General features: G+C 39.9%; 1 protein-coding gene across 4 annotated transcripts in view; it reads right to left on the bottom strand.

Annotated features, from left to right (window-relative positions):
• Nucleotides 1-19,011, bottom strand: part of Rbbp8 (RB binding protein 8, endonuclease) — a 76,879-nt gene that overhangs the window by 4,003 nt on the left and 53,865 nt on the right. For all 4 annotated transcript variants that reach the window (XM_052741526.1, XM_052741530.1, XM_052741529.1 and 1 more), the window contains 5 exons: nucleotides 17,540-17,628; nucleotides 15,833-15,941; nucleotides 10,015-10,155; nucleotides 5,793-5,862; nucleotides 1,221-1,317 (listed from right to left, as the gene is read on the bottom strand). In XM_052741526.1, coding sequence (XP_052597486.1) covers nucleotides 1,221-1,317; nucleotides 5,793-5,862; nucleotides 10,015-10,155; nucleotides 15,833-15,941; nucleotides 17,540-17,628 — 506 coding nt within the window. The remainder of the gene's footprint in view (nucleotides 1-1,220; nucleotides 1,318-5,792; nucleotides 5,863-10,014; nucleotides 10,156-15,832; nucleotides 15,942-17,539; nucleotides 17,629-19,011) is intronic.

The following is a 19,011-nucleotide window of genomic DNA, read 5'->3' as shown; positions in this document are numbered from 1 at the left end:
AAAAATGTAAGTGTTCTAAGGAGGAAGGAAAACTTATTTTCCACATTTTGTGATGAAAAGTATCTCAGAGAAAAATGGGGCCCATAGTGGTATTGATTCTTTAAAAAGTTATGGATATACCTTATTTCCTGACAGTGAAAAGAATAAATGTTAAAGTTTCCTATTGAAGATCAAGTTTCCCTAATGGTACACGTACATCAGCATTTGCAAGTAACTACAGAAAAGAAAAATGGCCGGGCAGTGGTCTACAAATCGAGTTCTAGGAAAGGCTCCAAAGCTACACAGAAGAAACCCTGTCTCGAAAGCCCACCCTACGCCCGACCCCCGGAAAAAAAAAAAAGGATAAGAAAGAAAGAAAAATGGCACATAATGTCTTACGACAGTCATTAGCAATTAGGGTTAGGGAACCTACAAGATGGCTCAGCAGATTATTGTTGCCCACCAAGCCCAATGACCTGAGTTTAGTCCCTGGGACCCACATGGTGGAAGGAGAGAACCAACTCCCACAAGTGATCCTCTGACCCCACATCCTCACTGTGGCACTCATGTGCCCCACTGTGGGGATAGTTTGCTTGTGCTCTAGCAAATAAAGCTTGCCTGGAGATCAGAATGCGGAGCTAGCCACTAGTTAACCACAGAAGCCAGGCAGTGGTGGCACACACCTTTGATCCTAGCACTTGGGATCTAATGCCTTTGATCCCAGCACTTGGGAGGCACACACACCTTTAATCCCAACACTAGGGAGGTGGAGAGAGGAAGTGATATGGCTGGGCAGAGAAAGGAATATAAGGTGGGAGGAGACAGGAGCTCATGCCTTTCAGGCTGAGGAGTTGGGAGAGGTAAGAGGTGGCTGTGGCTTTTTCCTTTGTCTCTCTGATCTTCCAGTATTTACCCCGACATCTGGCTCTGAGTTTTTATTATTAAGACCAATTAGGATTTGCACTACATCCCACTACACATTAAATAAATGAATGCATTTAAAGAGAATTAGAGTTAGGCCTCAGACTCAATCTAAGACAAGCTGGGGGCATTCACTTTCATTTTATTCATATCTATTACTAATACATGCTGGTCTTAGCTGGTATGTTACTTATCCCTTCTATCATTACTGGATCAAACAAGATTTGGAATATAACTATGATCTGTATCTGTATTTTTAAATCATGCACTTATGATCTATAAAATCATACTTCGAAAGAAGTGTTTACATTAGTACTTACAGTTTCACATTCCTTACATGTGTGTCCAAGCAATTTTCTTCTCTCTTCTTTTTTCCGAACTACCTCAATATGAGGAAAATTCTGTATGCTACTTTCTCTGAAGGAAAAGGAACATAAAGTCAACCTATTTGCTACTAGAAAGATTTTTGGTTTAAAAATCTGAATTAAAACTGTAAGAACTCAGAAGAGAAATAATCCCCAAAACACTCATTTGAGATGTTCTTCTGTCTGTTATGAAAACAAAGGGTTCTTCTTCTGTCCTCTTTCCCTGCGCTCTGGCCCTTCTCTAACAACTGCCCTCTGCTCTCCTGTCAGAGGTGGTCCACTCTTTCTCTTTCCCTACCCTTCCCTTAAGACTCTCCTCCTAATGGTTCCCTTCTTAGTTTAATGATTTGCGTATGTACATTCAAATTTAAATCTAGCTTTTTAGAAGACAACTACATGAAGAATTACAAAATTGCAAATATATGTTGTTTCTAATAGAAACATTCTCAGTGAACTTAAAAACTCTGAAACATAGAAGATGGCTTTAAAATGATTTTTCTTGGGGACATACCTACTCTGAGTATTTGAATCTCATGTTCCTTTAATTGGAAAGCATTTTTCTTCAAAACAAATTGTAACTGCTCCATTTCCAGCTATACTGGGTAACAGGCCCCTTCTGTGTTCTAACTTTAAGAACTCTCAACTCTAGAGTAATGCATGGATTAAAAAGGGATAGCATGAAAGTGTGGATAAAACATACTGCTCTACGATATTTTTTCAAAGAATTTATGAAATCTAGGCTTATGAAGAACCCATTTTACCAGAAGACTGGCATCCACGGCAGACTCAAAGAAAGCATCACGTAAAAGGTTGGTAAGCTTGTGCCCTGACTGGATCTGATACACACTACTGTCGACTTGACAGAATCTAGTCACTTAGTTGACAGTCTCTATGCACTATGAAGGACTATCTAAATTAGGTTGCCTCTGGGCATGCCTTGAGTGTTCATTAGTTGAGGGGAAAGACCCACCTTAACTGTGGGGGATACCGTTCCATGGGCTGGAGGCCCAGGCAGTGTAAAAAAGAGAGAGAGCTGAGCTCTCTCCTTCCTGACTGGGGTACAGTCTGACAAGTGCCTCATGCGCCTGTTGCTGTGACCCCCATCACGATGGAACAGATCTTAGTTCTCTAAGTCCTTGTGGCTTTTGCCAGGTACTTGTCACAGCAGTGAGAGAGATAAGCAGCGAGCACACCAGGTACTTGTCACAGCAGTGGAACAAGCAGCGAGCACACCTGGGTTTTCTAGAACTCTCAGTAGAAGAAGCACAAGATCACAGAGACCTTCACCATCCTTCTAACTTTATCCACTTCCTGTTTCCTTAGCTACCCAGTAGCTTCAGAAATAAAACTACTCATATTTTAAAATTAGTGAATCTCTATTAAGAAACATTTAAAATACAAGCTATTATTCTATAATATCTTATTAATCTAGGACTGTCTCAAAGATACAGAACAAAGCTATTTATTTATTCATTGTATCATTAGGTGTACTAGCATCATGGTTATTAAAACAAGTGTTCAAGCCGGGCGGTGGTGGCGCACGCCTTTAATCCCAGCACTCGGGAGGCAGAGCCAGGCCGATCTCTGTGAGTTCGAGGCCAGTCTGGGCTACCAAGTGAGTTCCAGGAAAGGCGCAAAGCTACACAGAGAAACCCTGTCTTGAAAAACAAAAACAAAAACAAAAACAAACAAACAAAAAAAAAGTGTTCAATGCTGGAGGACAAGCCACAGTAAGACACATAATGGCTAAAAAAGAAGACAATCATTATTTACAATTTGACTAATTTCCAGGATATACAATTAAATGAAAACTACTAAAGCAGAAAAAGGCTATATAACATTATCACTTGCATGCATGCACACATGTGTGTCTCAAAGGCCACTAGAGGGGTTGGATCTCCCGGAGCTGTGGTTCCAGGCAATTGTGAGCCACCTGATGTGGTTGCTGGGAACCACACTCAGATCCTGTGAAGAGTGGCGAGTGCTCTCAACTGCTGAGACATCTCTCTAGCCCTAGCTAAGAACACCTTCCACCAAGGCAGCTGTCCACGTCAGGGAACTGCTTGCACTGTTCTACCAGGTGACGGCGGGACAAGTCTGCAGTGATCCTCATTTGCAGTTCACTTCCCGCTGTGCTGCCCAGGTCAAAACTATTACACGGACACTTTCAGGGATAAATAATGTGAAGGTTTTAAATGTATGACGCTCTCTGCATGTAGTAGTATGGAATCCCGCATCATCACGTTCCATCTTGCCCCAGATGTGAATGACCCTTTATCCAGTGTATCTGATCTGTATATGCCACTCGCTTGCAGTCATTTCGCTATCAGATTGGCCCCTAGCACTACTGGAATGCTTGTGTTCAAGTCACCCTATTTATTTAATAATGCTTCTCAAGCACAAAAACAGTGATGCTGACAACATGGATATGTGAGAAAACTGCTGTAAGATACTTCTTTTCTAATGGGGTGAAAGCTTTCCCAGGTAAAGGGTAAAATGTCATACGTAAGGAGTCAGCACTCTTTGTGGTTTCAGGTAGCACATTGTGGTTTTAGGGGCCTAAGTATATTACGTGGTAAGAGGGGACTGCTACTATAAAGAAGTCAAATGCAACGGACGTTAACACATCAGATGTTTAAATTCATGAGTCCATGGTAAGTAACACTTAATAAAAAACAGCCTACTTACATTTGGGATTCTAGGGTACCATTTCTTTGGGAAAGTGGCAAATAAAAGAAAAGAATTAAACATTTAATGACAAAATGTCAACTTAGTGCTTTTAGAGCATAGGAATCAATAAAAATTCATTTTGGGCTGGGTGTGGTAGTTAGGCCTTTAATCTCAACACACAGAAGACAGAGGCAGACAGATCTCTGTGAGTTTCAGACTAGCCTGATCTACCTAAGTGAGTTTGAGGCCAGTCAGAATTACACAATTACACAGTGAGATCCTGCCCTTAAAAAATAATTAAAAATTTGCCCTTTGGATTACTAAGGTTTTCTCAACAGAAATGAAAGCTGGAGAGTAACTACACTTTGGGTTGATGAGATGGCCCAGCAGGTGAAGGCACCTGCTACCAAACCTGACCTGAGTTTGATCTCTGGAACCTGAACAGCAGGAAGGGAACCTACTCCTCCTCCAAGATGTCCTCTCATTCCCATATAGCAACTGTGGCATGCTCATGCCCTCCCCATAATATAAAGTGAAATTAAAATAGAATAACTTAGGAAGTGACTCATTTTGAGAACTTCATAAAGAAAAAAAGCATAGTTTTTTAGAATAGGTATAGGTCCTTATTTAGTTAGTAATTTATTTATTTTTATTTTACTTAATTTATTTATTCTTATTTTATGTGCATTGGTGCTTTGCCTGCATGTGTGCCTGTGTGAAGGTGTTGGATCCCCTGGAGATGGAGTTACAGACAGTTGTGAGCTGCCATGTAGGTGCTGGGAATTGAACCAGGGTCCTCTTGAAGAGTAGTCAGTGCTCTTAGCTGCTGAGCCATCTCTCCAGCCCCACTAAATTTACTTAAAAAAAAAAACAACATATAGAACATAACTGAAAGTAACAGAATTTATAATCTTTGTGAAAAAGGCAGAAAGTAGTCTTGAAGTTCAAAATTAAGTGGAAATTTATTGTTTCAAAGGTTGAGAACATAGTTCAAATTTCCAAAGTTCAAAATAAAGTAGACTAAAAATATACTATTTGCTACAATAAAGCAAAGAAACCATTACTGCTGTTGAAAAATGAATGGTACTGGTAAAAATTTCCTTCTCTGTAAAACGTGTATTCTTATTTGAGTCTCTTTGTTTACAAGTATAAAGTAAATGGTACTGTGTGTGTAGGTGTGGGTGTATGCATGTGTATTTGAGTATGCCTGCCCATGAGGGCACATGTAGAGGTCAAAGGTGGACATCAGGATGCCTTCAACTGCTCCCCCTACTTTTTATTATTTCTTTGAGAATTTCATAGAATGCATTTTGATCATATCCAAGTAGCCCTCTTCCCTACTCACCCAAGAGCGTCCTCATTTTTTGAGGCAGGGTCTCTAACTGAACTGTTTCTGTTAGACTGGCTGGCCAGCAAGTCCCCAGGACCCACCTGTCTCCACTGGCCAGTGCTGGGGTAAATGATGTGCACTCTGTGACTGACTTGCATGAACCTAGGTCCTCCTGCCTGTTAGGCAAGGATTCTACCCACTGGGGCTATATTCCCAGGCTCCCTGCCCCATAGAGGATTTTTATTTTATTTTATTTTTTGACTTTACAAAGCTTCACTGTGTAGCCCAGGCTGGTCTCAAATGTGCAACTGTTTTGCCTCAGTCTCCCAGTGCTGGTATTAGAGATGTAGCCACCTATTCTAAATGATTCTTTTATCTTCTTCTTTTTAAACTAGGTAGCTTTGGATGGCTTCAGTCTCCTTGTAAATTATTTTATTTTCCATCAAAGCAATAATTAAATACTTTACAGACTGGCAAAGAGAGCTCTGCTGTCCCTCCAGTACATGGTGATACTGAGACCCGCTCACCTCTCTTTATCTTGAGAATACGGCTCCACAAATGCTCTCTGCTTGACTTTATCTTGTTGATCACCGTGCACTGTAAACAAAAGAAGAGTTCACAGGCTGTAGAACTTGGTAAGAAATAATCAGTTTGCTTAAAAAAAACTATAGGATGTACCAAACTTCCCTTCATATGGATTTTCACACTTGCATTCTGGTGAGCAATTCATTACGATTTTATTTTTCATCTACATTAAAGGTGATGATTATCTTACCTCAGAGTCACTAAACTAAAAACTACATTTCAGGAAGTATTTAATTGATTAATTTATTTATTTTGAGACAGTGGCCTTAAACTCAAGAGATGCACCTGCCTCTGCCTCCCAGTGTTGGGACTAAAGGCGTGCGCCACCACAGCTGGCACATGAAGTACTAAGATTAACAGAAGGATCTAGATGTCTGTTATTACTTGGCAGGAGATATCAATAAACATTTTTTAGTATATCTCACTTATTTGCCCTATTAATTTGTGTAATGCATCTTTAAGATAGGTTATGATTAGAAAAAGAGATTAAAGAATTTTATCAGAAAATTGATGACAAAATTGAAAAATTTCTATCACTTCAAACTTTGCGATTATTCCCTTGTTTCTCATGTACAGGGATGTACTCATGTTTTTCTTCTACCCACTCCCCTAACACCGACTTGACGTCTTTCACCAAAGAGCTTGTTTTAGCTTGGAGGTTTCTCTATGTTGTTTTGTAGAGATGTAGGCTGTTTTCAGTTTTAAGTGACCACAGATAGCACTATTAGAAATACTTTTTCAGTGCTAAATCCTAACCTTATGAACAGAAATAAGCACACCTTCTCGGCATCTTCACTTTCTCAGGACATATCTACACACCTGAGATGCCATGACAGGTGTATATTAAATTCTGTACAAAACTGGTGACGAATCAATGAAACTGCTTTTTCCCTCTTTTCTTTGTTAACTCCTGCCAACAATATGTGAGACTCCCACTGCTCCTCACCCTTTCTAATATTTTGGTTGTCAGTGTTTTTTTTTTGGTTTTTCGAGACAGGGTTTCTCTGTGTAGCTTTGCGCCTTTCCTGGAACTCATTTGGTAGTCCAGGCTGGCCTCGAACTCACAGAGATCCGCCTGGCTCTGCCTCCCGAGTGCTGGGATTAAAGGCGTGCGCCACCACCGCCCGGCTGGTTGTCAGTGTTTTTAATCACTCCAGGGAATGTGAATTTAACACCTGACGCCCAATAACATTGGATACTTTTTTCATGTGCTTATTGGTTATTCAATTATCTTTTCTCTCCCTCTCTCTCTCTTTTTTTGTTTTTGCTTTTGTTTTGTTTTGTTTTTTGTTTTTTCAAGACAGAGTTTCTCTGTATAGCAGCTCTGGCTATTCTGGAACTGCTCTGTAGACCAGGCTGGCCTCGAACTCACAGAGATCCATCTGCCTCTGCCTTTGCCTCCCGAGTGCTGGGATTAAAGGCGTGCACCACCACCACCCAGCTTCAGTATCTTTTCATTGAAGAACTTCTAGTCAAAAACATAATACAATCCAACTTGTATTTAAAATAAGGTCATCCTGGTATTCTGTAGGAAATACAGGAGGCATGCACAGCATAGGTGAAATAGCAATGCTTTAGATCAGGGACAGAGAGAAACAGAGTAATGTAAAACATGCTTTGGACAGTACCTCCAAGGCATCAGACGAGGCATGAAAGTGAGGTGAAAAATAAAGTCAAATACAGCCCTCACTTCCCATTCCAGCCTTTGGTTCTTGGGCTAAATCTCATTCTGGAAGTGGCTTTGTGTGTCCTCCTGGGTAAGGGAGACTCTTTACAGACAGCATCCACATGGTGGGCAAGCCACTACGGCCACAGCAAGTAATTCCTGTCTATTTTCATTAAGGCTTTAATCTTTATACTTCTGTGATTTATTCTGACATTGTTAGGAATTTGACTCTCGTGGAGTTTTGTTGTTATGACTTGTGTCTCTCACAAAATAATGATAATGTCTACAAATAATATATGGTATTTAATTTTGATTGATAATAAAAAAAGTGAACTATGTAAAAACTGATTCTCACATTTCTGCTTTTAGCCACTGGGTAGATGGGTACTGGACAGATAATGAAACCTGGAGTGTCAGGAGAACATAAAAAACTGGTGTAGAAAAACAAAAATTTATCAGGCAGTTGGTGGAGCATGACTTTAACCTAGCACTAGAGAGGCAGAGCAGGTGGGTCTCCGAGTTTGAAGCTAGACTGGTCTAGGACAGTCATACTAAATTCCAGGACAGCCAAGGCTACACAGAGAAACCCTGTCTGCAGAGTCAAAAAAAGAAAAGAAGAGAAAAGAAGACCATTTGTAAGTTGGTTGTGTCTGGGTCTAAACACTTACAAAGGTGCCACAGAGGGTTCCAGGGAGAGGAGTACAGTGAGTGTATGAACATTTTCCCTTGGTTTCCAGACAGCAGAAACCATTTCTTTCCTACCTCATGTCCAGAGCACCACATCAGTTTCCTGTGCTGCTTTTGCTAATCTGTGCTTTTTCTCTCTTTCCCTCTCCTCCTTCTGTATTTGTTATTATATTTCCTCATTTAATGTGCATGTGTGTGCAAAAATGTCTGTGGTGCCACAAGGACCGGGGAGGACTTGGGTCTCTCCTCCTACCACGTAGATCCCAAGGACTGAACTCAGGAGTCAGGTTTGGCAATAGATGCCTTTACCCACTGAGCCATCCAACTGGGTCACCTCTGCTCTCTTTAAGACCCTTGGGCTGGAGAGCTAACTCAGCCATTAAAGGCTAGACTCACAACCAAAACCATAAGCTGCTATATCCCAGAGGCTAGAAACCTGAAATGCTTTTCTGCTTTACTTATTTTCAACACCTTGGTGATCTTATTCAGTGTCATGGCTTTATGGAATGCCTACTTCCTGTTAACTTCCTGTCCTCAAATTATCTTCTTGCTTAAAGTCTACGTACACTAACTGCTTACTAACAGATCCACTCGAATGTCTAGCAAAGAAAATCTATCAGAATGAGCTTTTGATATTGTTCCCCAAACTTACTTTTTCCCATGAAGGAAAATCAGAACTTTGGTGAAAATTAAAAGTTAAAATTTATGCCTATAGTTGTTGGTAGGAAATACATGGAACTTGGCTTAGACATTAATAGTTTAAGCTGATGAAACACAAAGGTATCTAACAATTGTTCACAAGTGCAGGACTGGGATTCATTAGAAGTCAAACCTAGAAATATAGATTTGGACTACTTTTCAGTAATGATTATAAAAGCTGTGAGCAAAAAATGCTTTGTGAAGGGGGAAAAAGTCTTAAGAGGACTCTGGGAAATGAAGGTTCTAGAAACTAAATAGTTCAAAAAGTTAATGAGGAGAAATTTTGAGATGGCCAGTGTTTAAATGTGATGCGTAGCAAGAATTTTACCTTGAAACTGCAATTATCTTCTTAAGAGTCCCAAGTAGATGGAGTGCCCTGCACTACCACACTGCCTGTAGAACTAAGTCTATTAAGGATGTCCTCTGAGAAGACAAAGTGCTCACAGCAGAATAGGGGTCTAAATTTTCTGTGAATTATTGATGAAATTAACAACTATAAAATTAAACTTTCTCACATTTTTAATATATATAAACTTTTTACATACATACATATATATATATATAAAAAGAAGTTTATATATACATGTATGTATGTATGTAAAGAAATTTATACTACTGAACCAAAATTAATTTCTTAGTTCTAATAAATAGTTCAGTTGTGTAAGAAGTTTGCATACAGAGGTGCTCAGTGGAAGGTACAGGTGAACACTCGCAACTTCTTTTTTGGAATATTTCCTTAGTTTGAAATTATTTCAAGTGAAAAAGTAACTGGGAGAGATGGCTCGTTGTTCAAGAGCACTGGCGACTCTTCAGAGGACCCGGGTTTGATTCCCAGCACCTGCATGGTGGTTCACAACCTTCTGTAATTCCAGTTCCAGGGAATCCAATGCTATCATCTGGCATCTGTGAGCGCAAGGGACATACGTGGTACACAGATACATACACATAGGTACACAGCCATACACATAAAATTTTTTAAAATATCTGATAAGAAATTTATATAAGAAACATGAAACTTTTGTTAACATTTCTAATCAATTCTCTAATTAGCTTGATGACTTGGTGAACTCAGTATAAGGGAAAAGACACAATTACAGAGAAAACAGACTTACTGTTTGGTTTCTTTGCGGCAGCAGACAATTCTTCCTCATCTGGTACTTGGGGGAAGCTATCTGCCAAACAGGATTCATATTCTTCATGTGTTGTCTGATCAAACATTTCTTCTAAGCTATCATTCATTTTTATGTCTCCATCTATAAAAAAAGGCATTGGCTTAGCAGCAAAGCAAGCTTTGGCCTTCCGTGAAGCCCAATGTGAACGTACACATTAATAGTAACAACCATAAAGTAATGTAATAAATAAGGTCTTTGAGAGCACTTATTTTAGAAAAGATTTTTACATGTGGATTGTAGGTTTTACCTTCCGGAGTGTTCTTTAAAATAAATGGGTATTGTGAAGTGCTTATGGATACACGTGTAAAAGACTTTAGTTTCATGACACTTGACAGAGACATGTTAAGTGGGTAACAAGCCTTAATACACGTAACGGAGTGTTTAAAGATACTTTAAACACACAAGTATAATATAGACTTCAGATCCAGTTGTAAAAAAGAGTGTTTTACTGAGTATGGTGTGAGTTGGAGGCATCTATGGACATGCTAAAAAGATGATTCAAAGAATTTAGTTGTAAACGGTAACATTAAGAGAGCAGAACTCAGTGACTAAAAGTAGGTAACATACTATGATATATGTAATTAAGTATTGAGAGATCTTTAAGCCAAGTTCTTTCCATGTGGCTTAATCCTCACAGAAGGGCACATGAGGTAATAAACTCCGAAGTCCCAGTAGTTACTGTTCAGTTATAAAAGCTTTATGTGGTGACTTCAAGTGTTATCCTATGATGATAAAGCTAGTTTTTGTTGTTTTCATAAAACTGGATCTCTTACACATGTCAAAGACTTTCCCCTTCTATTAGCTCATGTATAACTCACAAAAATCAAAACAATTCTTGGGACTGGAGAGATGGCTCAGAGGTTAAGAGCACTGGCTGCCCTTCCAGAGGTCCTGAGTTTAATTCCCAGCAACCACATGGTGGCTCACAACCATTTGTAATGAGATCTGATGCCCTCTTCTGGCTTACAGGCATACATACAAGCAGAACACTGTACACATAATAAATAAATCTTTAAAAAAAATTCTTATCAAGGAAACTGTGAGGACTAGAAAATACACCATAATATATAATGAAAAATGCTAAATATAAACAGGTATATAAATAGCAGACATTAAACTCTGTACAAAATTTTACTTGCTTTCCTATTTTTCTAATGAAGCAGCAAAGAGTTATTCTGTTTTAAAAATCACTGTTAGTGCTTGGTAACAAAATGGATGAAAACAATGAATTCACACCCTATCTACTACATCAACGTGCTGAATTCATTTTCACAAATTGAACTACATTACCTATTGTATAGTCAATTCAGACACAGACTCAGACCAGAGACAGCTAAAATTGCTCAGGATAAATAACTACCATGGTCTTTTGTTGTTGTTGTTTTTCGAGACATGGTTTCTCTGTGTAGCTTTGGAGCCTGTCCTGGAACTTACTGTGTAGCCCAGGTTGGCCTCAAACTCACAGAGATCCACCTGCCTCTGCCTCCCGAGTACTGGGATTAAAGGCGTGCGCCACCACCGCCCGGCTCCTTTTTTTTTTTTTTTTTGAGACAGGGTTTCTCTGTGTAACAGCTCTAGCTGTCCTGGAACTTGCTTTGTAAACCAGGTTGGCCTTGAACTCACAGAGATCCATCTGCCTCTGTCTCCCGAGCGCTGGGATCAAAGGTGTGTGCCACCACCACCTGGCAGTCCTTAATCTTTAATCTGGAGAACTCTTACCTTGATTAATTTCTACATTTCCATCATTACATTACATTATCATAGTATATATTCACTAGTTTCTTCCTCATTAAAATGTAAATTCCATGGTGTATTTTGTTCTATTTATTCCAGTCCTAGAATATTTCCTACTATGTAATTTTGATATTTACTGAATGATTACATGTTTGTTCTTTTTTCTTTCCCCCAGGAGCAAATTTATAAATGACCTTTAAGTGATGTCACACCCCCAAACACTCTGCATGTCTTTTAGAGAGCTGAGGTGCCAGCGACTCACTGGTCTAACTTCTGGATGAGGAGCACTTGTACAAAGGCGATGCATACCATCTGATATTTCTACCATAGCACCTGGTAGGTCTGATGCACAACAGGGGACAAAGATATTAGCAGTAGTTGAGATTTTTATTGGTGTACTCCACTTCTGCATTAAAGAGGTTTACTTTCCTAAGGCAGATTCCTTTTTTTTTCCCCCACTCAAATATAGCTTCAACAGAACTACTACTACAAATACTGTTCTTGCAATGTGATGTTGACAGCCATCTGCTTGGTGATACGATTTGCTATTCACTACTACTGAATAAGGAGAAGACTACTGAAATTTTCTATCTTAATGCATTCAGGACACTAAGAAAGAATGTGATTCAAAAGAAGTTATGTAAGACTAGATGTTTCAGGGGTTGGAGAGATGGCTCAGTGGTTAAGAGCACTCTCTTGCAGAAGACCCAGGTTCATTTCCCAAAGCACCCACATGGTGGTTCACAACCAATTGTAACTCCACTTTCAGGGAATCTTCTGATCTCCATGAGCACCAAGCACACATGTGGTACACATACATACATACGCAGGCAAAACACACATAAAATAAAATAAAGCTGGGCAGCGGTGGCGCACCCCTTTAATCCCAGCACTCGGGGGACAGAGCCAGGCGGATCTCTGTGAGTTTGAGGCCAGCCTGGTCTATAGAGCAAGATCCAGAACAGGCACCAAAACTACACGGAGAAACCTTGTCTCGAAAACCAAAAAAAAAGAGACATAAAATAAAATAAACTTAATAAAATGGTTGGATGTTTCATTTTTTTAGCCTAAGTAGGTAGACTGTAGAAAATTATGCAGAATGCACACACAGATGGAGTCCTCACGGCTTCTGGCATATGACCACTGAGCAATCCCTTTGCATTTAGTACTGTATCTTCCTGTGCGGGTCTTGACTCTTCTGTACAAAGTGGTGGTGAGTGACAACTGCTTGGTTCCTAACTCTTTATGCTAGGTGCCTCTACAGGTGGGAATGCTGCTAAGATTAGTGCCCATCAGTCCTAGACGTCACCTTGTCTTTTGGAAAATCAAAGTTTTGGCAAAGAATAACAAAGTCTTCTTACTACAAAGGGGTAGAGGCTCCTATTTGACTAAGACCTCTTTTTGGTAGAGGCAGAATATGATAGATAAACTCATTATATGCACTTTCTTTTCTTAGCAATAATGTGTAAATCTATACCAAAACTTCTCTATAGATTCCCTCTTCTTATCAAATTGCTTCAGAAATAATTGTAATTCTAAAAGTATATATATACTATATACTAAAAATTGTCTACACCAGAAAGATAAGCAAACATTTTTCCAAAAAAGACTAGATAGCCAATTATTTTAGGTCTACGGGGCCACAAAGTCTCTACCGACTAACCAACTGTGCCCTTGCACAAAGCAAACAATCACAGGTAATGCATACAACAAAGGAAGCCATGTTCCAATAAAACTTTATTTACAAACTGGCTACTGGGTAGACCTTGCTGACTCCTGAAAGCAAACTGAATTCCTGAAATAAGGTTATTATGGCTAAAGCATTTCTTCTGAAATAACCAAACTGAACTTTCCTAAGGAAGAATATAACATTAACAGAGCTGGAGTTGGGATGGTGATCCAAGCCTATAATGTCAGAACTCAGGAGACTGAGACAGAAAGACTGCAAGTTCAAGACCAGTCACCAAACCACCTACCATTACCAGAGAGAAAAACAAATAAACTAATTTAAAATAAATGGATAATGAAAATTAGTACACTCAGACAATGGAATATTATTCAGTTCTTAAAAAAATGAAATTATGAAAAGTGTAGGTAAATGGATGGAGCTACAAAGCCATCATCTAGAGCAGTGCTTCTCAACTCTCGTAGTGCTGTGACCCTTTAATACAGCTCCTCATGTTGTGGTGACCCCCAACCATAAAATTATTTCACTGCTACTCCGTAACTGTAATTTTGCTACTGTTATGAACTGTATGTAAATATCTGATATGCGACTCCTATAAAATGGTTGTTTGACCCCAAAGGGGTTGGAACCACAAGTTGAGAACCGCTTCTCTAGAGTAAGGCAACCCAGACCCGCACACACAAATACTCTGTGTTCTCTTCTATGTAGATGTTAGCTTTGAAGCCTTTGGTGTGCATGCTACCATCCTATAACCACAGAGGTTAGGTACAAGGCCTAGCAGGGAGGAGAGGCTCTCCCAAGGAAAAGGAAATAGAACATACTGTCATGGAGGGGCAGGGGTCAGGACTGGAGTGAGAGGGCTCCACGGGAGGGGCTGAAGAGAGGAGGGAGGGAGGGAGGATGAGAACAACACTAGGGGCCGTGTGAGGGGTCATATGGAACCTTGTTACTGTAGAAGCTTCTTAAATATACAATAATACGAAAGGAATCTAAATGGAATCACCAAATAATGGGGGAGTCACTGCCCCAAATAGATATCTTATGCCATGAAGGGAAACCTCCAGTGCCTGCCAAGAATTAATTACATCCAGTTGAGTTGTTGGCCAAAAGGGCTCCTTGAAAACTCTCAAACATCTCAGGCTATTGCCAAAGCTCTCCACAAAACTGATGGCAAAGCCCTATTCCTGTAAACAAGACTTACGTATTTCACTGGATATGGAGAAGTCAAGCTGGTGCCTAACTAGAGGCTTCACCCCTACCAGCTAGTATTCATGGTAATGGAAGGTAGTCTGCATACTACCAGAGGAGAAAGGTAATCATCGACCCAGCTACAAACCTGCCTTCAAGATATGCTGGCATACACATTGTTAGAGGAACTATCACTATCTGATTGGATGTAAGGCCCACTCCACGAGATGGAACCCATGCCTGACACTGCTAGGGTGGACAAGAAACTGAACAGACCATGGGCCTAGGTGAAAACCAAACACTAGTTCTAATAACGGAACAGGAATAAAACGACTCTTAATTACGTTCTGCACTACCTATGTCAGTACCTTGTTCACCCATCATCACAGAGCTTCTCGAAGTAAATGGGAACTAACACAGAGACCCACAATGGACAATATGCACAGTGAGAGACTTTGGAGTACTCAGTGCTAAATGAGATGTCTTCATCAAACACCTCCCCTCAGGGATCTGTGTGGAAGAGGAGGTGGAAAAAATACAAGAGCTAGAGCTGATGGAGGACTCCAAGGAAACGGTGTCTTTTAGACATAACAGGACCAATGCACATAGGAACCCACAGAGACTGTGGCAGTATGCACAGGACCTGTCTGCACAGGTTTGAGCCAGATGGGGTCCCAGTACTGAAAGGAGGAAATGGACCGAGGCCCCCACACCTAACCAAGGAGCTACGTGCAGCTGATAACCACTTGGAGCTGAGGAAAAGTTAGTTTTCTCTATGGAATCTCACTGGGGATATTGACCACACTTCAGGGCAGGCCCCGTGCCTGGCTATACTCGGCCAACATAAAACGAACTCAATGGCATTTTTGTAAAAGTTTATGTCTTGTATAACTTTGTTTGGGGAATTTTTGTCTTTTGCTTGTATATTTTGGTTTCTGTTTTTGTGGTTTTTTTTTTTCCCCTACAGAGAAAGAAAGAAGGCATGGAGTTGGGTGGGTGGGAGGATCTGGGAGGAGTTGGGGGAAGGGAAAGTGTGACTAGAATATACCGTGTGAACGGATCATAAAGTCACGGCACTTATCACTATGATCCGACCACACAGTTCATTCCACATCTAGCTGAAGTAACCAAAATCAAAACAAATCTTACTTGGAGTTTCTTCTTCCTGCTCTTGTTTCTTCATCTTTAAAAGCACGCTTTCACTGACCAATGTACAGTCCATGTCCACTGTTTCTCCTAATCGCGAATGGCTGCTACCCTAAATAAATATTTTAAAAACCCAGGAGTTTAGCAGTTATTCCTTCATAGTCTTATATCTGCTTTGGACCACAAAAAGCGTTAAAAACGCTCATCAAATTTTACTATTTTAAAGCATTAAGTTATTTACTTTCATATCTCAGGAACAGAGCTATAGATTTTCTTGTCTCTAGAACACTTTAGCCCCAATCTATAAGCTCTTCATGCCAATCCGAGGAAAAGGACTATCCCAGGAAAGGCATGCTGATTTGTTTACCACTACAGTCCTCTGTGCCTGACTCACCTGCTCCAATCTGCCGTGCAGTAATAAACTTTAATGCATGCAAAAAGCAACTTTAACAATAACATTTGATTTCTTCATAGCCACATGGTGCTTTAATAAACTACATAATTTCTTAATGTGCCACCAAGTAGGAGAATCTAACAAGCTATATGGAACCTGAACACAAAGCAAAATTGTATTTCCAGCACAATTAAACAAAACAAAACACCATAGCTGGGTATGGTGACACACACTTAACCCCAGCACTCGGGAGGCAGAGGCAGGCAGATCTGTGAGTTCAAGGCTAGCCTGGGCTACAGAGGATTCCAGGACAGCCAGAGCTACATAGTGAGATGCTATCTCAACACACACAAACACAAATGTCTTGACAGAACGTTTTTCTTTTCTTTTTTTTTTTTTTTAAAGCTAATTCAGGTGGCTAGAGAGATGGTCTGGTGGTTAAAAGTACTTGCTGCTTTTGCAGAGGCCCCAGGTTCGAGTCCCAGCACTCAAATGGTGACTCACAACCATTTATAACTCCAATTCCAGGGGATCTGACACTATCTTCTGACTTCTGCAGGCAATTTCAGGCAGACATGGTACACAAAAATACAAGTAGGAAAAACTCATATACATAATAAATAAATACAAAAAATAAAAAAATTAAACCTCATCAAGACACATGATGGAACTTATAAGCATGGTGATACACACCTACAATCCCAGCACTTGTGAGGCTGAAGCCTGAGTATAGTTTGAGACCAGCCTGTATTGTATGTTGAGATTCTATCTAAAAAACTAAGAACATATGATAGGTGATTTTTTTTTTTTTTTTTTTTTTTTTGTTTTTCGAGACAGGGTTTCTCTGTGTAGCTTTGCGCCTTTCCTGGAACTCACTTGGTAGTCCAGGCTGGCCTCGAACTCACAGAGATCCGCCTGGCTCTGCCTCCCGAGTGCTGGGATTAAAGGCGTGCGCCACCACCGCCCGGCGATAGGTGATTTTTGATAAAAGTAAACTCACTTGGAATATGTAACTATAATTCTGTTATTTAAAAACATTACTGTCTGGGGCACACAAGATGACTCAGTGGGTAAATACACAAGCCTGACAACCTGGTTTGATCCCTAGGACTCACATGGTAGATGGAGAGGACCAAATCCTGAAGGCTGTGCTCTGGCCTCTGCATGTATGGTGTAACATGCACATGGTGTGCACTAATGTGTATATGCACACATACACAATAAATGAAATGTGTAAAAAAGTATTTCAAGGAGAGGAGACTGATAAGTCACCAGAGTAAGAAACAAATAGGCTTTAGTTCAGTTTTTTAACTTACCTTTGTATCTATTACAGTAACATCCATTTTATACTGAGAAAGGTCTGCTCCTGGATCTACACTCCACTGGATATTTTCAAAGGACACATCTTGGAAAAAGAGGAGGAGAAGCACAAATTAAAAACCCAATTTGAAAATGTGTTTCACTTTAAAATGTTAGGGACCCACAGAATAGAAACATAAAGAATTCCCATAGCAAATCCTCAAAAATAAATATCCCAGGGAGCTGAAGAAATAGTTCAGCATTTGAAAGCATTAACTGCTATAGCAGAGGACTTGGGTTTGGTTCTTGGCATCCACATGGTGGCCCATAACTGTCTGTAACTCCAGTTCAAGGGGACCCGATACCCCTTCTGACCTCTGCAGGCATGAAGCACACACATAGTGCAAATATACATACAGGCAAAACATTCATATACATAAAGATTTAAGAATCTTAAAAAAAAATTCAAAGTGGGTAAAGAATCTTACCACAGTTCAAATGGCCAATAAACATTATGAAAAAAATGACCAATACAACCAGCAATCAGAAAAATGAAAGACAAAAAATGAGATCATTCACATAGATTAAGATGGCTAGATGCAAAGAGTGTGTGTGTGTGTGTGTGTGTGTGTGTGTGTGTGTGTGTGTGTGTGACCTGAAACCCGCACAATCACAGTGTTAATGTGAAATGGCATAGCTGCTTTGGGAAACAGACTGCCTAAGAGCTGGTATGAGGTCTAGCAATGTTAGTCTCAGGGAAACTGGGAAAAAGAAAACACTCATTTCCAAAAAAGTCTGTACACAAATGTTCATAGCAGGACTATTCATAAAGGTAACAATGGCAGCAAATTTGTATTCACTGATGAAAACATGACTGTATTATAATGAAATTTATCCAGCAATAACTAGGGATGGAGTACTGACACATCATACAACATGGCTGGGAACTGAACACACTACGGCACTGCTAGGGAGACGGCTCGGCAGGGAGGTGCTTGCCATGCAAGTGTGATGACCTGAGTTTGAACACTGGAACCTATGTGAAAGTTCAAAGAAGAACTGACTGCACAAGTGTGCTGTGGCACATACATATCCACATTCAGAAACATGTCACACATACGATAGTAATAGCAAAATAAAGTTAAAAGAAAATGTTACGCTAAGGGAAAGAAGTTACAAGTTACGTAAAACATCTACAATATTTCAATCTACAGAGATAAACATTAGACCATTGATAACTAGAGTTGGGAAGGATGAAAAGGCTTGGAAGATGATAAACTCAGATTGTACAGATAGCTGTACAACTCCTTAAGTATACTACAACCAATGGACAGTTTCATGATAAGTGATTTGCATTTCACTAAAGTAATTGCTTAAAAGTTAAAACTGTAAAATTGTTTGGATTTTCAATGTATTATATGTAAACATAACACATGACAACTGCAAACTATAGTTTCAGAACATGAAAGCAACAGCTGGGTGGTAGTGG

This window comes from Peromyscus californicus, unplaced genomic scaffold (assembly GCF_007827085.1).
Source record: "Peromyscus californicus insignis strain IS unplaced genomic scaffold, ASM782708v3 Scaffold_17__1_contigs__length_78620276, whole genome shotgun sequence".
In the NCBI taxonomy this organism is placed as follows: Eukaryota; Metazoa; Chordata; class Mammalia; order Rodentia; family Cricetidae; genus Peromyscus; species Peromyscus californicus.
This window is presented reverse-complemented; position numbering and strand designations above follow the sequence as displayed.